This window comes from Macrobrachium rosenbergii, chromosome 56, assembly GCF_040412425.1.
Source record: "Macrobrachium rosenbergii isolate ZJJX-2024 chromosome 56, ASM4041242v1, whole genome shotgun sequence".
Classification (NCBI taxonomy): domain Eukaryota; kingdom Metazoa; phylum Arthropoda; class Malacostraca; order Decapoda; family Palaemonidae; genus Macrobrachium; species Macrobrachium rosenbergii.
The window spans coordinates 65,806,363-65,831,677 of NC_089796.1; the positions used below are offsets into that span (position 1 = coordinate 65,806,363).

Sequence of the window (25,315 nt, forward strand, 5' to 3'; positions counted from 1 at the left end):
TGTCTGGTTTTCCATCCTACATGTTAAACTGGGGATGATTGTAGTCTTGTAGTAGTCTCAGTGCCTTAAGAGAGCTAAGATTGTTTACAGTAATATGTTGATTGCAAAATTATCACACCTCAGGCAATGGTCTGTTATTTTGGGTCGGAGTCGCATCATTCTGTCTAGTTTGCAAGCCAACATACTAAATTGAATTCTTGTAGTAGTCTCAGTCCATAAAGAGTATTGGTTTTGTCCCACTTGCGTAGGGTTGAGGGTAGATATTGGATGTCAGTTCTGTTGTATCCTGTTGATAATTCAAAACTGTTTTCCCCTTGCTTTGACTTATGGGCACCCATGTCCTGATTAAATTAGTAGCCCTAGGCCATTGACAGTTAGGTAACAGGCGATGATCCAATATAAGATTCAGCGAAAAACCAGCTGTGTTACTTCCCAGCTCCCCTCATTTTCCAAAAGCACCGGAACTTTTCTTCTTTCTCTTTTAACGTGCTTTTTTCCCATTTTGTATGGGTAGGCACGATGCCTTCTTTTTGACTTTTTGATTTTGGCTTTAGCAGATCTGTAGTCTCGATCGGCTGCCCTGCCTGACATCGCTTAGACCCCGGTAGCGTATGTTTCATGTCATACCCGACCCAACGCCCTTTCTTCCCAGCAGCCAGAAGTTGTTGCGACAGAGTTCTAGACGTATGTTTTTAGAAGGTGTTGTAGTGGCTTTGTTTTGTGTGTGTATTTAGTCTGTAACACCCATTTGCTTTTTAAAACCTATCCGTTGATTGCAGCCCGAAACGGATAGATAAAGTGTTCTGCCTTCTCTGAGTCGGCTGCGGATTTGAACCCGCGCCACATACCTCTACAAGTCCGAAGTTGCCCTTGTAACCGACTGAGCCATCGAGGCTCTTATATGAGCACCGGAACTATTCCAGTGTATTGAACGACAAGTGCTATCCCAGGGGTCTTTTTACCCAATTCTTACCGCAAGTGCTTGAACAGATATTTTTAATGTTAACAGAGAAAAGTTCAGTGGTGTTTTATATCCTGCCCTGAGAGCAAGAGTCCGCGCTGGCTAACAGGCATCTTAATGTAATAAGAAAATAAATGCTTTGATAGACAGCCATCGCTATTTCCGCGCATAGGACTAGTTTTTTAGAAACACATAAGAAAGTGAGACTAGGAACAGAATCCTAGAGAAACTGTAGAAAAATTAATATAACCACAAGCAGGAAATTTGGCTAGCACACCAGTACACCTGACCTTCAAAGCCTGGCTCATCTTTAGCAGTGGCTGACTTTGCCCTACTTTCAAGCCTGAACTTCACCAGGACTTTGGTATATGCTGTGTGATGTCCTCTTCCGGAGGAGAAATTCACCAGTAATACCTGGAACGAGAAGGTACAATGAGTGAAAGGTTAATGAAGATGGCTGATGATGATGGCATGGTAATCCATGTAAGCCTTATGGTAATTTTCAGCACTCTGAAATGCTTCCTGAATTAAAAACTGCTAGGTATTGCAAATGATTCATGTGGATTTTTTGAACATTTATAATACATTTTCGGTTTTACCATTTGAACAGTTCTCACATACATCCAAAATTGTGCAAGAGGTGTGAAGTATTTATAAAGGCTGAATGTATGCTTTTTTCCAATTTTTACCTTTTAATAGTTTTCATATATATATATATATATATATATATATATATATATATATATATATATATATATATATATATATATATATATCTCTCTCAAACTTATGTAAGTTGTGGAGTATGTATGAAGGTTAATTGTATGTTTTTCCAATTTGTACCTCTTTAACAGTTTTCATATGCAAGATACTGAAGTATTTATAAACGTGAACGTAAGAGCGTGCAATGGAAAAATTTCGACAAGGTTTATTCCTTGTTAACCCAGATTCCTTACTTATGGAGTTAATGAGGTCACCCGTTTCTGATAAAATAAGATTATTTCTATCTTTACCTGTGGGCATATGTGTGTGGGGGCAACAAATCCCCACTCAGAAAACTCGAAGAGCCTGACCTTCGATCCAAATCCAAACATCAAAAGGATGTTGTATTTCAGTATTCATAACATTATGAAATCTCGAAATGCTCAGAAAAAGAACGTCATCCGAGTGAATCGCCCTGATGCCATTCGAGCAAGACGTCCTGGCCTGGAGTTTCAGTCATGCTCGTTAATTCTCCCGTGTTTGAGACGGGAAAAGATCAAAGGTCTCTCCGCTGGCTAATGTTTCGTTTTCCTAGTTCTGTATTTCTCTCTTTCTAAACAGATATATATATATATATATATATATATATATATATATATATATATGTATATATATATATATAAATATATATATTAGTGTATATATAAATATTATATATATATATATATATATATATATATATATATTTGTGTATATATAAAATATATATTCATATATTCATCTGTATGTATATATATATACACATAAATATATGTGTATCTGAATATATATATATATATATATATATATATATATATATATATATATATATATATATATATATATCATGAAAAAATCCTACAAAAATGCACGATGAATTTATCAGCTAAAGCCACAGGAAAATCTTTTAAAAGAAACAACAGATTGCCAAGTACTTTGTGCCCTGGAGATGTGTTAACTACGCGAAAGACTTTTATATATATATATATATATATATATATATATATATATATATATATATATATATATATATATATATATATATATATATATATATATATATGTGTGTGTATATATATGTTAGATAGTTAGATAGGGAAAGAATAGAGAGAGAGAGAGAATAAAGGGAGAGAAAAGAGAGAGAGGAGAATAATTAAGCCTGGGTTGTTATGTGCTGAGACTAGAAGTGCTGAATATGTAAACCGCCTTACACGAATTCAAAACAGTGAGCGAGTATATCACGCCCAGGGCCATAAAACCGATCGTAAAATCTGGAAACTGTGGCCTCGCGATTTAGCTTACTCAGGATTACTCAGCGCCTCATCAGAAGCAAACATTTCCGGCCATATCTATAACCCCGCCTTCAATAGGAGGCGTTTACATGGAATTGGGGCTGGACGAAGTGATGTAATTTAACACCCTCCTACCCAACGTTCTAGGGAGGGGTCTTTTACACCCCTTCCAAGATCATTTCCAATCAAATCCTCTAAGGAGAGATTGGAACAACACCCACCAGCGTCCTTCCCAATCAAGCTCTTCGTTGGGTGAGTCAGTAGAGCTGCGGACTGTCACTCGATGGGCCGGAGTTCAATTCCCTGGCCGGCTGATGAAGAGTTAGAGGAATTTATTTCTGACAGAAATTAATTTCTCGCTATAATGTGGTTCGGATTCCACAATAAGTTGTAGGTCCTGCTGCTAAGTAACCAGTTGGTTCTTAGCCACGTAAAATAAGTCTAATCCTTCGGGCCAGCCCTAGGAGAGCTGTTAATCAGCTCAGTGGTCTGGTAAAACTGAGGTATACTTAACTTTTTTTCCTTCCCAATCAACTGTTTGAGGGGAGGCCTTACAGATAAAATCTTCCAATGGGACACTGAAAAGGGAGGAGTTGGAGATGACAAGAAAGCCCAGGGGTTCCAGAGAAACAAGAAGCCAGAAGAACAGCATTCGAGTTCCCATCCACCAACCGGGAGAGACATATCTCCCATTGCTTTCGTGCTCCCAAACAGACTTAATTGAACTGTCTAACAAGAGTGATTACAAGATCGTAACTGTACCCGTAATTTGCACTTAAGTTTGTAGTTAACTTTTCTCATTAAAGCAAAGAAACTACTGTCTCGTCTCCATTTCGCCTTTCTGAGAGATATCATTACTTTAAGATAATTTCCCTTCGAAGTAGCAGACTCGTTAGCAGCCGACGACGGGAGAGATGCTGTGGACGGTTTCGGCACTTAGAAGAGTTATGCAGGTAAGATGTATATAAGTGTTGTAGTTATACAGTTGATTGGATAAGGAATATGTGATAGTAAGTGACTGGTTTGATGATAAAGCGGGTCCAAGATAAGTGTGTGTTATTTATATAACTATTTAATGTATAGGTTGTTGTGAGAAACTACGAAAAGATAAGAGACTTGGGAGCAATGTTCTGGAGAAAAAAAGGAGGTCGTTAATGAAATGTGGATTAGTAGACATTTGTTAATGATCCAGTTTAAGTTGTCAATAGTAAAGAATAACTGTAGATACTGGTAAGAGAGTTTGACAGCGGTTGTAAGAGATGGAAGTTGAGGGTAGATATTAGCAAGAGTTAGTGTCTAATGAAGCCAGGAAGATGGAGAAATGTATGGCATTGTGGATAACAATGAATGGAAGTGAACGTTCTGCATTTTGCAATTTGCATTACTATTTGAGAACAAATGTAATGTATGATGGTAGGATGGAAGAACAGAGGAATCGCGGAATATGTGAAGAGTGAGAATTCAGCGAATGAAGAGATTTATAGGCAACTCACCTCAGTGGAAATTGAAAGTGAGTGTTCAGTGCAAGTGAGGAGAAAAAAAGATAGATTTGCTCACGTGAACTGTTTCAGTAGTATATGTGGAATTAGAAGAGTTATGGTAATGATGAATGAATGTAGAGTTACAAAGAAGCAGAGAAAAGGTAAGGATTTACTTTTGGGAGGAAGGAGGAGAAGGAGACCAAGAAAGTGATGGTAAGAAGTCCCTTAACCATATCCAACCTGACCACAGTCCACCACAATTGATTATCAGCTGCATACATAGACCAAAAGAGCCAAAGTTGCATTTACAGTCGATGTAGCTCAGAGGTATTGCCAACAACTTTTTGTTGCACTGTTGCTGAGTTGAAGCCTGATAGACATTCATTTCGCTCGACCTCAGTACCCTTTTTGAGGCCCCCACATAGGCCATTTTCCTTACTCCCCCAGGTCTCAGTGTAGGTGAAGGGCCTTTGGCCGCTGGTGCAATGAATTGTCGCTTGTGTTGCTCATTAGCAGCCTTATTTTTTTTTTTTTTACTTTTCAACAAAATTTATACATAAATCTTTCCACCCCTTCTGTAATCACTCTCAGCCCTCTCGTTAATGATACAGCGAGACTAATATCGTGATCATTAGCCCACGGTCTCTCTCTCTCTCTCTCTCTCTCTCTCTCTCTATATATATATATATATATATATATATATATATATATATATATATATATATATATATATATATATATATATTATATATATATGTGTGTGTGTGTGTGTGAGAGAGAGAGAGAGAGAGAGAGAGAAGGGATGCTAGGGGGGAAGGGGGAGTTACTCTGGAAAATGCGTTCTAAACATCGACTCGGGAGACCGGAATAGAATCATATATAAACTTTTGGGGAGGGCCGGGATCTAGCCCAAATGACCTCTTTTATAGGGCAGTAGCGCTGTCTATTTCGGGTGCTCGTCACCCCATTTGCCGCTGGTAGCCGGCATTTCCGTGGCCCGTATCTGTAAGGAAATGAAAAAAAGAAAGGCTCTACGATACGACGGACGATCTGTTCTTAAGCAAAAGCGCCGATGTCGAGCGGGGAAGCTAATAGAAAAAAAAAGAAAAAAAAATAATGCTCAGATTGAAAAGAAAATGCGATTATTCTTGGCGGTGCGCCAAGGGGGGACTCGACCCGGGTTGGGGGTATGGAATAGGGGTGTTTATGGGGTAGGAGGGGAAGGGGAAGAGGAAGAGGGAGGAGAGGGGCTCTAAGGGTGTTGTTGGGAAAGGGAATTTCGCTGGAAGCATTCCAGTCGGCGGATAGATTCGGGAAAGGCAATTTTCATAAGCATGAAATTTCATAACCCACTTTAATACGATTCGGCTTTGGTTGGGAGAGACATTTTCCGCGCTTCCTTGTGGGTCCACAGTTTTTGTCTGGCTTCACACTTTTTTCCTGCTTCTCTTTCTTCCTCTTCTTCATCTTCTTCTTCTTCTTCTTCTTCCTCTCATTGTTCGTCTTCTCTTTTCTTCTTCTTCCTCTTATTGTTCGTCTTCTCTTTCTTCTTCTTTTCCTTCTTCCTCATTCTCTTCTTTTTCTTCTTCCTCATCCTCTTCTTCTTCCTTCTTCTTCTTCTTCTTCTTCTTCTTCTTCATCTTCTTCTTCCTCTTCCTGTTCTTCTTCTTCCTCATTCTCTTCTTCTTCCTATTTTTCTTCTTCCTCTTCTCTCTCATTATCTTCTTCCACTTTTTCTTCTTTTCTCGCATCCTCTTCTTCTTCTTTTCTTCTTCTTCTTCTCTCTCATTATCTTCTTCTTCCACTTTTTCTTCTTCTTTTCTCGCATCGTCTTCTTCTTTTTCTTCTTCTTCTTCTTCTCTCTCATCATCACAAAAGGGTATTGCAATGCAATACCCTTGTGAAACGTGCTTCGAAAACTAATCTGCTGTGAAAGCACAGATGATAAACGCCATTGTCTATAGAATTCTGAATCCCACAAGAAGCGTATTTATTCTCCTGGGCTCAAAAACAGAAGAGTTGCTGTCCAAAAAACTCATGGTAAAAGACAGAAACAAATATTTTTCAAAGGCATTATGAAAAAAAAACAGAAGATGCTGTCAAAAACTCGTGATAAAAAACAGAAAAAAAATTTTTTCAAATATGTGAGTTATTGAATTATTGAACTCGCGTCGTAACGAGGTCGTTAAAAAGGGAGATAAACTTGGAAATAAAAGTTTTATTTTGCTAAAACAGTCCATGGCAAACCACTAAACGACGTCAGTTCTGTTCTGGTACGTTTGGTTTGACTGACGGGATTCGAGCGATAAATTATCGCTCCGAAGTCCCATATGTCTGTTTTAACTGTCTATCTAGCCATGGGGCTTTCCACTTTATTCTCATGAGCGATGTACACTTTACACACACACACACACACATACACAAATATATAGGCACACATATATATAAAAATATATATGCGTGTGTGTGTTTGTGATTATATATATATATATATATATATATATATATATATATATATATATTATATATATAATTTTATATATATATATTATATACATATAATTTTATATATACATATGTGTATATATATATATATATATATATATATATATATATATATATATATATATATATATATATGTATATATATGCATTATATATAGGTTCTCATACTTCTTGGATCTCCATATATATATATTGATACACAGAACTTTATATAAATATATATATATATATATATATATATTATATATATATATATATATATATATATATATATATATTATATATATTTATATAAATATTATATAATGTATATATATTTTATATGTATATATATATAATATATGTATATATATATATATATATATATACATATATATATATATATATGTGTGTATATGTACACACACAAATACATACATACATACACAGACACACACACCCATACATAAATGCATACATAGGAATATAAGACATTTGACCTTCTCTCTCGAACTTTTTAAATAAATGTTTTCCTCTCAAAGAATTCCTGAGTATTGCCGCTGGGTCTCCTGAAGTTCCAGTGTTTTCTTAAATGAATTGGCATTTTCTTTATGATGCAGAGGAAAAACGATTCGCTTTTACCGCATTTCGAGAGAATTCAGATTCAAAGGATCATTTCCAAAATAACGCTAGAAGCGACGTGTAGAGAAGATCCTCTCAGGTGTAGAGAAATAAATCATGGTTTCTTTAGATAACATTTTAATAACACACCTGAATTTTGCTCAGAGAGAGAGAGAGAGAGAGAGAGAGAGAGAGAGAGAGAGGAGAGAGAGAGAGAGAGAGAGAGGTTTCCCCTTTCTTTAATCGTGAAATTTCCCCGCCGGAATACTTCCCGTGCCTTTCTTGCCTCGCTGAGAAACTTTATTATTTCCGACGAAAATATTTTTGCCCCTTTGTAAGGTGAGCTCCCAAACGCTTGCTTTGATGTGCAGTCTGGCGTTCTTGATGTAGTCACATGAAGTTAGATCCACTTCAGGAGCAAGAAATATGAACACCGGCCCAAAAGCCGGGACGAGATATATATTATCGGTTTTGGGCCGACAGAGCAAACTTCGAAGCCCAATTGCCAAGAAATCCCTTAAATTACGATGGCGACTTCTTTTGAACATGAAGGAAGCTTCAAAAGCTTTAGTTTTATTCGCCGCCATAAATCATGCTTATTTGAGCGGTTTCAGACGAGAAAGAGAGGGCTAACGCGCCTCGGCCATTGATATGCACATTTCTCAATGCGCTCGTGAATTCGTTTCGGGGATTAAGGACACTCGCCGAGGGCTGTAGTCCTCCACCTCAGTCTGCGCTCCTCCTCTTCTGGCTGTAGTCATCCTTCCTAGGCTGTAGTCCTCCTCCTCCTCCCCTGGCCGTAATCACCCTTCCTAGGCTGTAGTCCTCCTCTCCTCAGGCTGTTGTTTTCCCCTCCTCCTGAGGCTGTAGTCCTCCTCTCCTCAGACTCCTCAGGCTGTAGTCCTCCTCAGGCTGTAGTCCTCCTCTCCTCAGGCTGTTGTTTTCCTCCTCTCCTGAGGCTGTTGTTTTCCTCCTCCTCAGGCTGTAGTCCTCCTCTCCTCAGACTTTTGTTTTCCTCCTCCTCAGGCTGTAGTCCTTTTCCGCAGGCTGTTGTTTTCTTCCTCTGCAGGCTTGTATTCCTCTTCCTCAGGCTGTAGTTCTCCTCTTCAGGCTTGTAGTCATCATCCTCAGGCTGTATTTTTTCTCTTCAGGCTTGTAGTCGTCCTCCTCAGGCTATAGTCCTCTCCCTTAGGATGTAGTCCTCCTCCTCTTCAGGCTGTAGTTCTCCCCTTCAGGCTGTAGTCGTCCTACTCAGGCAGTAGTTCTCCTCCTCAGGCTGTAGTTCTCCATAGGCTGTAGTTCTCCTCAGGCTGTAGTTCTTCTTCTCAGGCTATAGGTCTAATCCTTAGGCTGTAGTTCTCTTCAGGCTTGTAGTCGTCCTCCTTAGGCTGTAGTCCTCCTTCACGCTGTAGTCCTTCTCCTCCTCAGAGTGTAGCTCTTCTCCTTAGGCTGTAGTTCTCCTCTTCAGGCTTGTAGTCGTCCTTCTTAGGCTGTAGTCCTCCCACTCAGGCTTTAGCCCTTCTCCTCTCAGGCTGTAGTTCCTCTCCATAGGCTGTAGTTCTCCTCTTCAGGCTTGTAGTCTTCCTCCTTAGACTGTGGTCTTCCTCCTCCTCCTTCTCAGACTGTAGTCCTCCCCCTCAGGCTGTTGTCCTTCTCCTCCTCAGGCTGTAGTTGTTCTTTTTGGGCTGTATTTCTCCTCCTCAGCCTGTAGTTCTCCTCCTTAGGCTGTAGTTCTCTTCCTCAGGCTGTAATCCTTTTTCTCAGGCTGTACTTCTCCTCCTCAGGCTGTAGTTGTTCTTCTTAGGCTGTAGTTGTTCTTCTCAGGCTATAGTTCTCCTCCTTAGGCTGTAGTTCTCTTCCTCAGGCAGTAGCCCTCTTTCTCAGGCTGTAGTTCTCCTCCTTAGGCTTTACTTCTCCCTCTATTTCTTCTCCTTATTCTGCAGTTCTCCTCCTCAGGCTATTGTCCTCTTTCCCAGCTTTAGTTCTCCTCCTTAGGCTTTAGTTCTCCCCCTCAGCCTGTAGTTATCCTCCTCAGGCTGTAGTCCTCCTCCTCAGGCTGTTGTTATCTTCCTTCTCAGGCTATATTCCTCTTCCTCAGGCTATAGTTTTCCGCAGGCATGTAGTCGTCCTCCTCGGGCTCTAGTCCTCCTCTCCTCAGGCTATAGTCGTCCTCCTTAGGCTATATCCCTCTCGCTCAGGCTGTAGTTCTCCTCCTTAAGGTGTAGTTCTCCTCCTCAGGCTGTAGTCCTCCTTCTTAGGCTGTAGTCCTCTTTTTCAGGCTTGTAGTCCTCCTCTTGAGGCTGTAATCCTCCTCATCAGGCTGTAGTCCTTCTCTTCAGGCTTAGTTGTCCCCATCAAGCTGTAGTTCTCCTCCTCTGGCTGTAGTTCTCCTCAAGCGGGAGTTCTCCCCCTGAGGCTGTAGTCCTATATCAGGCTTTAGTCTTCATCATCCTTAAGCTGTAATCCTCCTTATCAGGCTGCAGTCCTCCTCCTCATCAGGCTGTAGCCCAATCCTCTTCCCCAGGCTGTAGTCCTCCTCAGAATGCTTTAATCTCTCTCCTCAGGTACCAAAGCAAATGTGCATAGTTCTGACAAAGTTCCCTGTTCCTGGAGGCGGAAAGGCAGAAGAAGAGACAACATAAACAAAAACAAGACTTCAATATCGAAATGAAAAAGAATATCACAAAGAGTTATGCAAGTTATCTTTTGCTTACTTGCTCGAACAGACCCGGTTCGGGGAAATGTATTACGACGGAAGGAAAGGGAAATTACACCGGAAAAAAGGGAAAACAAATGATAAACATGAAATATGACATAAGGAATGTTTGCATCAAAAATTGCTCTTTCAGCTGTTGAAAGAGAAAGACTCGGGGATGCGGACATAAATCTTCTCATGAAAAATGATTCTGATTTCGAGGGCTGTCCTGGGAAAGGGGAAAGGAAGAACGGGAAAGAGTGGATGGATGGAAAGGATGGAAGGTTGGGTAGGGATAGTGGGAGGAGAGAATGATTAGAAACGACTGAAAATATGGGTAGAAGTGGTGGAAGAAAATGTTGATTAGCAGCGATTGAGAATATTTTTAGAAGTGGTGGAAATGAAGTAGAGTTGGAAGAGTGGATAAGATAAACTGGTAGAAGGTAAAGGAAAGGAAGAACTGTTAGAGAAACGAACGAAAAGATACATTGAGGGAAGAAATGGGTCTTTCTTAGTTACAATAACCTTTTACTTTCTTTATTTCTCAATCCTTTCTCTGAGGAGGGCATGTGAATGACAGCTAACTTTTCAGATTTTAGACTATGCAGTTCTCCGAGTTACTGCAACAGCCATCTCTCGAGTTGTTATTGGTCCGCATTGAAAAGAAATCTTTGTTATTCACCGATGTTATCGAGAAATATCATGGACATGATGTTTAATGGAAATCCGCTCTAAGAGTCTACGTCACCTTTTTTACCGTTATTTTGAAAGAAAACGGAAATGTCAGTCATTCTCTGCACAGGATTTGAGAGGATTTGAGTGATTTGAAAAATTAAATCTCTTTTGTAATCCGTGAGTTTTTAAGAAGGAAATATGTTGGCAAGATTAGTGTTGTCGAATCCAAGTCAAGCAAGGGACTGGCCTATTTTTCCCTCTTTCTTTTCAGTAATCATAACGATTTTAACGGCCCGTTACCTAGTCATTTATGCACCACCTACTGGTCGGTAAACATCGGTGCTTGGATACGTCTACACTTATTTCTCGCATATCACAGGTAGGTTGAAAAGTCAGTGACCGCAAGTGGAGAACGCACATTGCATAATTGTTTGAAGCACTGGTTAGGACTGACAGTCAGTCATTAGCTTCTATTCAAATTCTTTGCGATATGTGTACGGTAAGTTACCGACGTGTGTTGATGACATGTTTTTAGTATAATGCGGCTGCCCCCTTATAATCACACGAAGTCAGTAGAGCTACGGAGCCTACCAGCGGTTATTAAGGTTAAGAAGGCTTTATTGATCATATTAAGATTATTACTTCTTATCAGTTATATAACATTCGTGTAAAGTATTGGAAATTCAACATTTATATAAAATCGGTATTGATTTTGTGCTTGTTATCTTCTTCAAACAACCTTAATCCCATATCCGTTGTTCAAGAGACTTTTCTCATTCTCTTGCTGAAGCTGTCAATCTATTTGTAATAATAAAATCCGAGTGGATCTTGCTTGTTTGTCCGCCCCGGGTGTGTGTGGGGTAGGTAGGAGATCGGGAGGGTAAGGGAGACATCTTGCAAACCTGTTTGTCCGGCCCGGGAGGGGGCAGGTAGGTAGGCGATCGGGAGTGTAGGGGAGACATGACACATCCACCCTCCTCTTGCAGACCTGTTTGTCCGGCCCGGGAGGGGGCGGAGTACGTAGGGGATCGAGAGAGTAGGGGAGACATGGCACATCCACCCTCTTCTTGCAAACCTGTTTGTCCGGCCTGGGAGGGGGCAGGTAGGTAGGGGATCGGGAGGGTAGGGGAGACATGACACATCCACCCTCCTCTTGCAAACCTGTTTGTCCGGCCCGGGAGTGGGTGGGGTAGGTAGGAGATCGGGAGGGTAGGGGAGACATGACACATCCACCCTCCTCCTGCAAACCTGTTTGTCCGGCCCGGGTGGGGCGGGGTAGGTAGGGGATCGGGAGGGTAGGGGAGACATGACAGGCAGCGCCGGGTTCCAGCGCAGCATAGCGCGCGCTATCAAGCTTGTTAATAATATTTCCCAATCAAATCCGCTCATTATTGGAAATGTTTGAAATGTGCGGACTTGCAGCAAAGTGACCATTAACATTTTTTCCATAGTAGGCGACGTAACAACACTCCTAAATCGAAAAATGTTCAGCGAAGTGTCATAATTTGGAAAGAGAAGTATTATAAAAGTTTCATTTATAAATATGTCTCACATCCAGTGGCCTTTCTAAATAACAAATTTTCAACTCACCAGCAACAGTATTATGATGGTGCAAACGGCGTGTCGTTTTTTTTAATATCAGGTTTAATACTTCTCAGTTTGCGAGGAGCTTTATTTTGGCTGCATCTAAAATGTGGAATGATTTGCGTAGTGCAGTTGTGGAATTCTCCGGCCTCCAAATGTTTAAGCAAGGCGGAAATTCATTCCTGCTCTCTGCTGCTGACGTCTCCTGAATATCAGGTGTATCGGCTTTATTTTCTATTCCCTCACATTTATTCATTTATCACCTTTTCCTATAAATTGTGTCAGTCTGCAGGCTAAGATTTCCCTTTGGATCCCTCTCGGGTTTATTATAGTCCGTTGACTCTGTCCATGAGGGCTTTCAGCCGAGGATTTAAAGAAAGAAAGGAAGAAAAAAAGAAAGAAGAAGATAGTTACAACGTTATTGTGGCTGTTGCAGTGCAAGGAACATGTATCGTAATATTGCTCAAGAGACCTGAACAGTGAACTAGACTCACGTACACTGAACAGCAGCAGTGGCCTTTTGCCTAAATATCGTAACGGTTGTTCTGAAGATTCACTTTTCGATGACGTCGTTGTAACCACAAAGACTTCAGCTGTCCGAGATTTTGGCCAATTAAAATAGCGTCGTCTCGTTCCAAAGACGAAGGCTGTTGTCCTTAATGAAGACACTCACAGTTACGCAAGAGCTAGTTCTCTCTCTCTCTCTCTCTCTCTCTCTCTCTCTCTCTCCAGCGGTGTTGAAACTCGCTGCAAATCTTCTTAGCGAATCCATGCAATGCATGTCATGATTCTGTCTGGTCATGGGCCCGTTTCCTTAAAAGAAGAAGAAGAAGAACAGAACAAAAACACGAAGAAGAAGGAGAGGAAGAGCAAGAAAAGAACAAAAACACGAAGAAGAAGAAGAAGAAGAAGAAGAAGAGAAGAAGATGAAGATGAAGAAGAAGAAGAGGAAGAAGAAGAAGAAGAAGGATAGGAAGAGCAAGAAGAGGACAAAAACACGAAGAAGGAGAGGAAGAGCAAGAAAAGGACAAAAACACGAAGAAGAAGAAGAAGAAGGTTGAAGGGAAAGGAAAGGGTCATGTGGTTTTTTCCACCTTAACCGACAGAAACGTTGGAAGGAAATTAGCATGCATGATTACCCGAGCTTTCACTGGTAAGAAGTGTAGTGTGGACGAACTTAGCTGTGCGTTTGTAAGAGGAAAAGTCTAAAGGACACGAAATATTTCCTCTTGGCTTGCCCCCTATGGATTAGGACCTAATAAATACAGCATTCCTGGACAGTCAGGGAAAGGAAAAATGATAGATGCATATTTCGTTCAAGTAATACGAATAATTTTGCATGGATATATATATATATATATATATATATATATATATATGTATGTATATATATATATATATATATATATATATATATATATATATATATTTTATATATATATATATATATATATATATATATATATATATATATATATATATATATATATATACATATATATATTATATATATGTTTATATATATATATATATATATATATATATATATATATATATATATATATATATATATATATTTCCAAGTAGAACACCTGAAGTAAAAATGTATAAAATACTTCCTCACTGAAGTAATACGAATCATTTTGCATGATGATAAATATAAATACTTTGCAAGCACGTCTGAAACTTCACGAGAGCTGCAAGTATATTTTGCAAGTGTATCTTTTGAATAGGTACCTGACACGCTCCCCATAGCATTAATTCCTCAGCTGTGGAGAAATGAACGTTCATTTCCTGACCAATTTTTTCAGAGGGGAATGGGAAATTGGAGCGGGTGAGATTGAATCCTACAGAGATGACTCAGAGAGATGACGCGCCATAAATGGGAGATAGTTCCCGAGCTTCGAAATTATTTCGAGGAATTCCGCATCCAGATTCTACCCCAAAGGGATACAGCGTCTTATCTTGACTTCCTCCGAGCGAGGCGACGCTCCAGCTGTCTCTGTCTCCGAAACACGTATGAGTGTCAGTTGTCATGCGCAGGTTTGTGTGTTCCTGTGTGTGTCCGTTCGGTGGTATGTATGTATTTGTGTATATATATGTATATATATAATGTAATACATACATACATACATATATATATATATATATATATATATATATATATATATATATATATATATATATATATATATATACACACACTTCCCGATTTCTTATGAAGTTAGATAAGGGGCATTGTGGTTATTACAGTTACACACGCAAAGCACACACACTCACACACATATATATTTACATATATGTATATATATTATATACATATATGTATATACTGTATGTGCATGACAAACTGACATTCATACATGTCTCGGAGACAGCTGGCGCTTCATCTTGCTCGGAGAAAGTCATGTTAAGAAGATGTATCCCTTTGGGAAAAAATCTGAATGTGGAGTTCTTATAAATAATTTCCAAGCTCTGGAGCTGTCTCCCATTAATAGCGAGTTATCTCTCTCCTTCATGTCTGTGGGATTCACTCTTACCTGCTCCAATTTCCCCTTTCTCTCTAAAAAACATCTATCAGGAAACGAACATTCTTTTCTCCAAAGCGTTTCAGTTGCTTTGGAAATAAGGTCGAGGGATTGTGTCAGGTATCTGTTTAAAAAATACAATTACATAATACACTTACAAAATACGCTCACAAAATACTCTTACAGCCCTTATGGGTTTTCAGAGGCACTTGGAAAATATTTACATTTGTCTCCATGCAAAAGGATTCGTATTACTGCGGTGGTTAATTCATTTAGACATTTTCCCGTTAGGTGGTCAACTTGGCTATTACAGTTATACTGTATACGTCTCTGGTAAAATAAAAAAGAAGAGGAGATCTGTATTCTGTACACATATATACATATATATGTATGTATGTGTAGATGTAGGTATATATATCTTCTTCTTTCTCTGCAACGTTTCCCACTTCTATGTGGGGTCGATGTTTCAGACAGCTTTCCTCCACCTGACTCGATCAAACACATCGTCCACTGACAATTGTTTGTCTCTCAGATCTTCTTTAACTACATCCATCCACTTTCGCTTCTTTGGTCTTTCAATTTCTTCTCCTGCTCTCTCTTTATTGGACATGTTTCTGCTCTCTCACTACTGTCTCTCCAGTTCTTCGCTGGACTGGTGGATATCGTTCTCGGCTAGCACACTGCTGGGCCGGCGTTCGAATTTCCGGCTGCCCAGTGAAGAATTAGAGGAATTTATTTCTGGTGATAGAAATTAATTTCTCGCTATAATGTGGTTCGGATTCCACAATAAGCTGTAGGTCCCGTTGTTAGGTAACCAACTGGTTGTTAGCCACGTAAAATAAGTCTAATCCTTCGGGCCAGCCCTAGGGGAGCTGTTAATCAGCTCAGTGGTCTGGTTAAACTAAGGTATACTTACTTATACACTCTTCCTTTAACCTTTATATTGATTCTGCGGTCGCACAAGACACCTGACATCTTTCTCCAATTTTTCCATCCAGCAGCCTGCACTCTTTTGTTATTTCTACATCCAAACTTCCATCGTCAGCTACTGTTGAACCAAGATACTTAAATTTTTCTACTGGGTTCAACCTTGTCCCTTCCATACTAATCTCAGAGTCTTGATCTTCATTAAAACTCAAGTGTTCAGTCTTCTTCCTACTGATCTTTAAACCTCTGTCTTTCAGTACTTTCCTCCATTGCTCTAGTTTTGACTCCAATACCCCTCTGTGGGTGCTCCATAACACGATGTCATCAGCAAACAACATGCACCAGGAGGATTGATCTCTTATTCCTTGAGATAGCACATCCATTATCAGATCAAAAAGATATGTACATAAAGCAAATCCTTGATGTAATCCAACTCGTACTGGTATCCATTCAATTAACCCAGCACTGCTTCTAACCTGCGTTTTTGCTCCTTCATGCATATCTTGGACCAAACTCACTCACTTCTCCGGTGTCCCCTTTGCTCGCATGCACCTCCAGACCTCCTGGCGTGGTACTCTATTGTGTTCCTTTTCCAGAGCTATGAATACTATATGCTGTCCTTTCTGCTTTTCCCAGTGTTTTTTCATCATCTGTCGGAGGGCAAACACTACATCTGTCGTTCCTCTTCCTGGCATGAAACCAAACTGTTCACCTACAGATGTTTCTTCTCTAATTCTTTGATCCATTATTCTTTCCCAGATTTTCATGGTGTGAGACATTCACTTTATTCCTCTGTAGTCTGCACAATCCTGGATGTCACCCTTCTCTTTATAGACAGGCAGAAAAATGCTTTCTCTCCATTCTTTTGGTATCTTTTCCTGACTGTATATTTTCTTTGCTAGGTCCCACAGCATGTCTATTCCTTCTTCTCCCAGACTCTTCCACACCTCTGCGGGAATTACATCTGGTCCTATTGCTTTACCATTTTTCATCTTCTTTAGTGCCTTCTTACCAAGGTTTTGGAATCCATCTTCAAAGAATTTTCTAGGATTTTCTTCATTTAACAGGTGTTTATAATGTTCCTTCCACCTCTTCTTTATCTTATCTTCGTTGCATAAAACCACTCCATTCCCATCCTTAACCTGTTTTATATGGGAGTAGTCTTTGGTGTTCTTGTCCCTCGACTTTGCAATTCTGTGAATTTTTCTCTCTCCTTCAGGTGTTTCCAGCTCCTTGTACATGTCATCCAATGGTCTTGCCTTTTCTTGTGCAACTGCTTTCTTTACTTGTTTCTTATGTCTTTGGTACCTCTCCTTATCCTCTTGCTGTCAGACTTTTCCCAGATCTTTTTTGCATTTTGGGTTTATATATATATATATATATATATATATATATATATATATATATATATATATATATATATATATATTATATATATGTGTGTGTGTGTATACACACATGGAAATATAAAACGAGATAATGGTCTTGTTTGGAGTGGTAAGACATTTTCCAGAGGATTATTAAATTTATATTATATATACGGTGGGATGATCTCACAGAACATACGAACATAGAAATCATTAATATCATGCCTGCGCCCAGGAGACGGAGCTGTTTTGAGAGAGAGAGAGAGAGAGAGAGAGAGAGAGAGAGAGAGAGAGAGAGAGTGTGCTATTCGTAAATCGTATTTTCGCAGGCCACCTGACCTGAATCCTTTCTTAAACGTGAAATAACTGTCTTATCGTTAAGTTGTTCTTTGGACTGGGCTTAACTACAATCTTTAAAAAGTGCCCAGTTTACCCATTTCTTTATGAGTGAATGAATCAGTTTAATTCATTCATAATCCTCGTAGGTGGGTAGGTTAGTCTCGTCAGTGTACTTCACGCGGTGCACTGTAGGCATTACTTAAGGTTCTTTGCAGCGTCCCTTCGGCCATTAGCTACAACCTGTTTCATTACTCTTACTGTACCTCCGGTTATATTCTCGTTCTTCAATCTTACTTTCCACCCTCTCCTAACAATTGATTCATAGTGCAACTGCGAGTTTTCCCCCAGGCACACCATTCAAACCTTTCTACTTTCAGTTTCCCTTTCAGCGCTGAATGATCTCATAGGTTCCATCGCTTGGCCTTTGGTCTTAATTCGATATTCCATTCCGTTCCGATTCATTCATAATCTTAATTACAGTCTTATCAAAACTTCTTATAAAACTACACTCGACTGTAATTCTTTTCTAACGTTATTAGAACCGACCAGTTTCTTAACTCCCGTCTGATTAATATCATGATTCTTATCGCTTAACTTGAAAAAAAAAGGGAAATTAACTTTTGATTAAAAAGTTCTTGTGTGACTCGGCCAACTTTTATCATATATTGACGGACTTATCAAAACGCTTCAGATAAAAAAAATCTCCTTCCAGGCCACTAATTAGTTCTGCTGCTCTCAACCGTACAAGTTATTATGACACGATATCTTGTTGACATTCTCTGATCGTTTCAGATTCTGATTGTAAGGAAGAATATAGACTTGATAAATAGATAAATAATGCACCTATAAATAGTGCTTCCAAGTTTGTGAGCTTCGATGTAGTAACGTCATTTACTAAGGAACCCACTGATGGTTTCTCCAGGTTCCACCTTTAGACCGTTGTACTTCATCTCCGTGATTTTCTGGATCCCTTTTATCTTGCCATCCAACTGGTGGATCTGTCCACGGACCCAGCAGGCACGAGCTGAAAGCTGCAACGCTAGTTATACCTTATTCACTGTCCACTTTGGGACCACCACTTCCTTACTCCTGTAATGGCTGATTGGATATTATACATTTTTTATAGTGGGGTTCCTACGTTTGTGTGTCTGTAGAATTCCTTTTCCAGATTATTAGCAAGTCCTATAGGGTAAGGTTGCAGTTTCTTGTGCCCCTTGCCCAGGCTGCAGTTCGTCACAGTCAGCTTATTGCCTGTATGGAATTCACTGCACAAGTCAGCATTGGCTGGGTGGTTTTGAATGGCGCACAAATAAATCGTTCTGCCGTGGACAGGAATCAAACCCAGCTCTATCCTTGGACAGGTGTGTGTCCTAACCACTGAGCAACCAAGAAATGTGCAATACTTAGCCCAGGGACTAAAAACAAGGAAACAGAGAAGGAAAAGAGGCCCAAGCTTGGGCAGTAAGCAGAAAAAATGTACAAAATTTGGGGACGAATGCCTGATGGGTCTTAAAAGATCACATGAGAGGAGGAAGAGGAGGAGGAGGAGGAGGAACAACAACTACTGTCATGTAACTCAGTGGAGCTACATGAGAGCGGCTGAGTGGAGGTGGGTAGCTCAGTGGAGCTACTGGCCAAAATAGTACCCACAGTCGTTAAACAGAAAACCGTCCATGGTGAGGAGAAGAAAAGGACTATTAACAGACTGTTCTTGTAAGCAAAATCACGTTCTGCAAAAGGCCTCCAAATACGTGAGCAACTTAAATGTCAGTCAGAATTAAGGTTTAATAACAGGAAGGAAAAACTGAACTGACGACACACAGGCGAAAAAAGGGCATAACTTTCCGAGGAGAAGTTTTAGCAGTTCAAACTCTTGTGATCTCTCTCGAGGATAAGTTTGAAGTAACCTGAAGACCCAAAAGTTTGAAAGAAGCGAGACAGACAGACGCCCCTTCCAATCTTCGTTTTAAAGAAACCCGAAAAGAGAGGAGACGGAGAGACGGAGCCACAGTGGCAGTAATTGTGTTTTTGGGGAGCTGAACTTGTGTATGTTATGGTTTCCCACTTTGGGATATTCTCACAATGCCAAAAACTTTGCGTATTGAGAAGAGCAGTTTAAGACTCAGTTCAGACAACAGAAGAGGGTGTTGGACGTCCTAAAACCGCTACTAAACTAATTGAGGTTTTGAGACAAGTGAGCTAGGAGTGAACTGAGTTTGTGAGCCCTGTGGAAGCAGGACGAACCGAGTTTATGAGACTGGTGAGAACAGAAGGAATTGAGTTCATGAGATGATTGAAAATTGAAAGAACCGAGTCTATGAGACCAGCGAAAATGGAACAGATGGAGTTTTTGGGACTGGTGATATTGGATTGAATTGAGTTTATAAGATTGGTGAAAACAGAGTGAATTGAGTGTGAGACTGGTGAAAATGGAATGAACTGAGTTTATGAGACCAGTGAAAAGAAAAAAAAAGTGAATTTGTGAGACCATCAAACAGAATGAACTGAGTTTATGAGACCAGTGAAAAAAGATTGAAATGAGTTTGTGAGACTGTCAAAGACAGAATGAACTGATAACAGTGAAAAGAGAACGAAGTGAGTTTGTGAGACTGTCAGAACAGAATGAAGTGAGTTTATGAGACTAGTGAAAAGAGAACGAAGTGAGTTTGTGAGACCATCGAACAGAATGAACTGAGTTTATGAGACCAGTGAAAAGAGATTGAAATGAGTTTTTGAAACGTCAAAAACAGAATGAACTGAGTTTATAAGACCAGTGAAAAGAGAACAAGTGAGTTTGTGAGACCATCAAACAGAATGAAATAGTTTATGAGACCAGTAAAAAGAGATTGAAATGAGTTTGTGAGCCGTCAAAAACAGAAAGAAGTGAGTTTATGAGACCAGTGAAAAGAGAACGAAGTGAGTTTGTACGACAGTCAAAACAGAATGAACTGAGTTTATGAGATCAGTGAAAAGAGAACGAAGTGAGTTTGTAAGACTGTCAAAACACAATGAACTGAGTTTATGAGACCAGTGAAAAGAGAACGAAGTGAGTTTGTAAGACTGTCAAAACACAATGAACTGAGTTTATGAGACCAGTGAAAAGAGAAAGAAGTGAGTTTGTAAGACTGTCAAAACACAATGAACTGAGTTTATGAGACCAGTGAAAGGAGAACAAAGTGAATTTGTGAGACCATCAAACAGAATGAACTGAGTTTATGAGACCAGTAAAAAGAGATTGAAATGAGTTTGTGAGACGTCAAAAACAGAATGAAGTAAGTTCATGAGACCAGTGAAAAGAGAACGAAGTGAGTCTGTAACACTGTCAAAACAGAACGAAGAGAGTTTATGAGACTAATGGAAAGAGATAGAAATGAGGTTGTGAGACCGTCGAAAACAGAAGGAAGTGAGTTTATAAGAATGGTGAAAACGGAGCTTTATTCAAGCAGAGTGGGCCTGCCTCCAGCACTGACCCTGGGACAAAGGAGAAGATTGGACGAAATTGCTAACTTCTGATATATCAAGATGCTGGAGTGAGTCTTTTTAAAAGGAACGTACGCTCTTGGAAGGAGGAGGAGGAGGAGGTGGTGGTGGTGGTGGTGAGGGGTCTGCTTCGCGGATAATTGGCCATTTCCCCTTTTCCCCCTCGACGAGTATAGGAATATCAAAGGGAATCCGCGTAGTCAAAAAACGCCGAAAGGAAGAAACAGAACGACAGTCAATTAAATTTCTACCTAGTTTCTTACGGTAGACGTGAAAAGATGCGAGCAGCAACTTTCTCTCTCTCTCTCTCTCTCTCTCTCTCTCTCTCTCTCTCTCTCTCTCTCTCTCTCTCTCGTTCAGCAAAAGGTTTCTTTCTTCCTTTGATGTCCTGAAATAAAAAATAACAGTGAAAAAACAACAAAAAACATTTTCCAGATGGCCATATTTGTTCTGCCAATTTTCTTCAGGTACGGTGGAACAATATAAATTGGTCTAATTTTTTTTTAGTGTCATTTTGTCAGCACGAGTAGATTTTGTTTATATGACTCACCTATCTGGTTTTTATATATCTATATATATATATATATATATATATATATATATATATATATATATATATATATATATATATTTATATATATATATATATATATATATATATATATATATATATATATATATATATATATATATATATATATATATATATATATATATATATATATATATATATATATATATATATATACAGGGTGTTTCAGTTAGAGCCCCTCCCCTCCTCTACAGCATAAACCAAAATTGATATGGACAAAAACAAAAGTAATTCAGAACAGTTATTTATTTAAGTTTCTCTCTGAGTATTTAATATTTTGTGTGGCCTCCATCTGCCTGTACCACAGCCTGCATTCTTGAAGGGTATGATTTCAGCAAATTGCAAAAAAGCTGAGACTCAAACTCCATTTCCCTGAGCACTTCGGTCACCTCTCTTTGCAGGTCGTCGACGCTTGGTGTACCATCATAGTGCTTAAAAATTATATCAGTCTTTCATATTAACTTTCCCTATAAAAAGAAAAGTTAGACTCACATCTTTCTAAGACTTATTCAAACACAACAATTCTCTTTACCAAGAATATCACTTAACAAAACTCATCAGTCATCACATTACCTTTGTAAAATATTTCACTATTACAATCTCTCCTCAACACTTGCACAAAATAATATTCCTGATCACCTTCTACAAAATTAACACACTCATGGGGTGAGTTTAACAAAGCTTTATAACAGATATTTTTCTGTTATTCCCATATATATATCTAGAGAGAGAGAGAGAGGGGGGGGTCTTCCTCTAATGACCCTTCCTAGCAGACTACTGATGTCTTTTAGAAGACACTTGATTTTAAGTCTCGTAGGCCGAGAATACACATAGGGTGTTCACACAGAATACACATGTATGAATACACCTACACACACGTATACAGAGTATACCGGTACACACGATTGGGCTTCGAAGCGATACCAACCTTATTTTACATGATGGACACTTCCTGTTCAGAGCTACAAAATCTTTTGTCAGCCTGACCAGCTGGGTACACAATTAAAGACACTTTTAGACCAACGCGACACCACTTATCTACTGTTCCTCTTTCTTTCTCAGATTACGAACAGAATAGGCATAGGCAGAGTTAATAATGACGGAATAAACATAGAGTGATAAAGATATAACAGTTAACTCGCTGACTGGGTGACAGCTCGTCACGATAACAAAAGTGGATGCTTTTTCCTTAAACACCTGGGCAAACAACGAAGCTAGCCTTTATTCTCTCTCTCTCGGCAGACAGGATGTGGTGATCTGATAAGCATTTCAAAATACAATTTCAAACACTAAACAAAAAGGGAAAAATATCCCACAGAATCATAAGTTTACATAACACACAACATATCTATGAGAAAAGACATTTTAAAATCATGTCTTCACAACAAGTGACGAATCTTGCAAGCAAAAAATCAAAAACTTTCACAGAGAGATTACAAACACTTACAAAATAGTTATGAAAATTATATCACCTTATAATAATAATAATATATATATATATATATATATATATATATATATATATATATATATATATATATATATATATATATATATACATACTGTATATATATACGTTACATATCTATCTATCTATCTATATATGTATATACATATATATATATATATATATATATATATATATAATATATATATATATATATATATACTGTATGTATATACAGAATCTGCTGGTCATTTTTTACCACGTACATATGTAATTGTTTAATAATCAAACTGCCCCCTTAACTCTCTCGACTTCTTCAAACTTTTTGGATGCGCCTGTCACTACAAAGCATAAAATCCAAACGGAAGAATATGAAGAAATTCTGACATCCTTAGCAAGATTCGAACCTGCATCCGGAATTATTTGTTTGTGTATGTGTTTCCTGAACAGCTGGGATGCGCTCTCTAGTTGAAAACTTATATCCCTGAAGGAAATTTAGGAAGAAACATTCCAGACAGTGTGTAGTCTTCGTCATACGTTCATTAGAACAAAATAACATCAGCTTATCAAATATCTATTTGTTTACGTGGTGGAAGCCAAGAGCCCAACTTCACTTGACAACGCGACTTCTTCTTCTTCTTTTAACGTGCTTTTTTTCCCATTTTTGTATGGGGTAAGCACGATGCCTTCTTTTGAAGGACTTTTTGATTTGGCTTTGGGGTAGACCTGTGGTCTCGATCGGCTGCCCTGCTTGACATCGCTTAGACCCCGGTAGCATATGTTTCATGTATCATACCCGACCCAACGCCCTTCTTCCCAGCAGCGAGAAGTTATTGCGCGGGTATGGCGAGAGTTCGAGACGTGTGAGATGTTTGTTATGTTTTTAGAAGGTGTTGTAGTGGCTTTGTTTTGTGTGTGTATTTAGTCTGTAACATCCATTTGCTTTTTAAGCAAACCTATCTGTTGATTACATATATAATCCCGGGATGTCTACACGGATAGCAAAGTGTCTGCCTCTCTGATCAGTCGGCTGCGGATTTGAACCCGCGCCACAGACCTCTACAAAGTCCGAAGCTGCTTGACAACGCGACTAAGACGTTATTATTATTATTATTATTATTATTATTATTATTATTATTATTATTATTATTATTTCTGTGTTTCCCATTACCTTCTGTTATTTCTTTCAAATGAGCACCAAATTTTTTGGAAGCTTGAAATTTAAGTCAGTGGCCCCTGTGCGCTTGTTCCTTATTGGGTTCATGTTTTGAACAGTAATAATAATAATAATAATAATAATAATAATAATAACAATAATAATAATAATATTTTTTTATCTATCACAGTGGTTTTTATAGTGTGGGTTTCCGGGTTGCATCCTGCCTCCTTAGGAGTCATTATTATTATTATTATTATTATTATTATTATTATTATTATTATTATTATTATTATTATTATTATTATTATTATTATTATTATTATTATGCAGAGAAGATAAACCCATATTCATATGGAACAATTCCACAAGGGGCCGTTGATTTGAAATTAAAGCTTCCAAAGAATATGGTGCCCATTTGGAAGAAGTAACAGAAGATAACAAGGAATCCAGAAAGAAGAGATCAGTTGAAATAAAAAAAAAAATGAATTAACTCAGTCAGAAGTCAGTTTGTGAGATCTGAATGAAATCCCCAACTAGGTCAGTTCTTACTTAGCCTGTCTAGACGTTTTGTCAGCGTATGACTAACAGGGTATAAAACTCTTAATTGGTATAAGGAGATTTAATATCAAATTCTTTAAGAATATAAATAGCACAGTGAGTTCGGAGAACAGACTGTACGAATCACATACAGTTTCCAGACGTCTCGTCTCATCTCATCTCTTGTGGGCAATCCAGAAACTCGACTCGTTTGTATAGTCCTCTCCTCTTCTTTAACTTCCCGGAAAGGAATGTTACAGCGAGCACCAAAACCGCGAAGCGTAACATAGCAGTAAATAACACTGAGTAGGTTTAAGAAATCTCCGTTTCGGAGAATCAGCGGCTTGAATTCGGTTCGTTATCGAACATTTGTATTCAGCATCACAGTACTTTCATGACGATGAG

General features: G+C 38.8%; 1 protein-coding gene across 1 annotated transcript; it reads right to left on the reverse strand.

Annotated features, from left to right (window-relative positions):
• Window positions 1-16,000: 16,000 nt before the first annotated feature.
• On the reverse strand, window positions 16,001-16,372 carry LOC136836230 (uncharacterized). The gene has a single exon (XM_067100233.1). It carries the CDS (start codon window positions 16,370-16,372, stop codon window positions 16,001-16,003), a length of 372 nt encoding a protein of 123 aa, XP_066956334.1.
• Between the last annotated feature and the right edge of the window lie 8,943 nt (window positions 16,373-25,315).

Bases quoted from the DNA above. Each gene is read 5' to 3' on its own strand.
- LOC136836230 (XM_067100233.1), bottom strand. From the start codon at position 16,372: ATGGATGTGCTATCTCAAGGAATAAGAGATCAATCCTCCTGGTGCATG.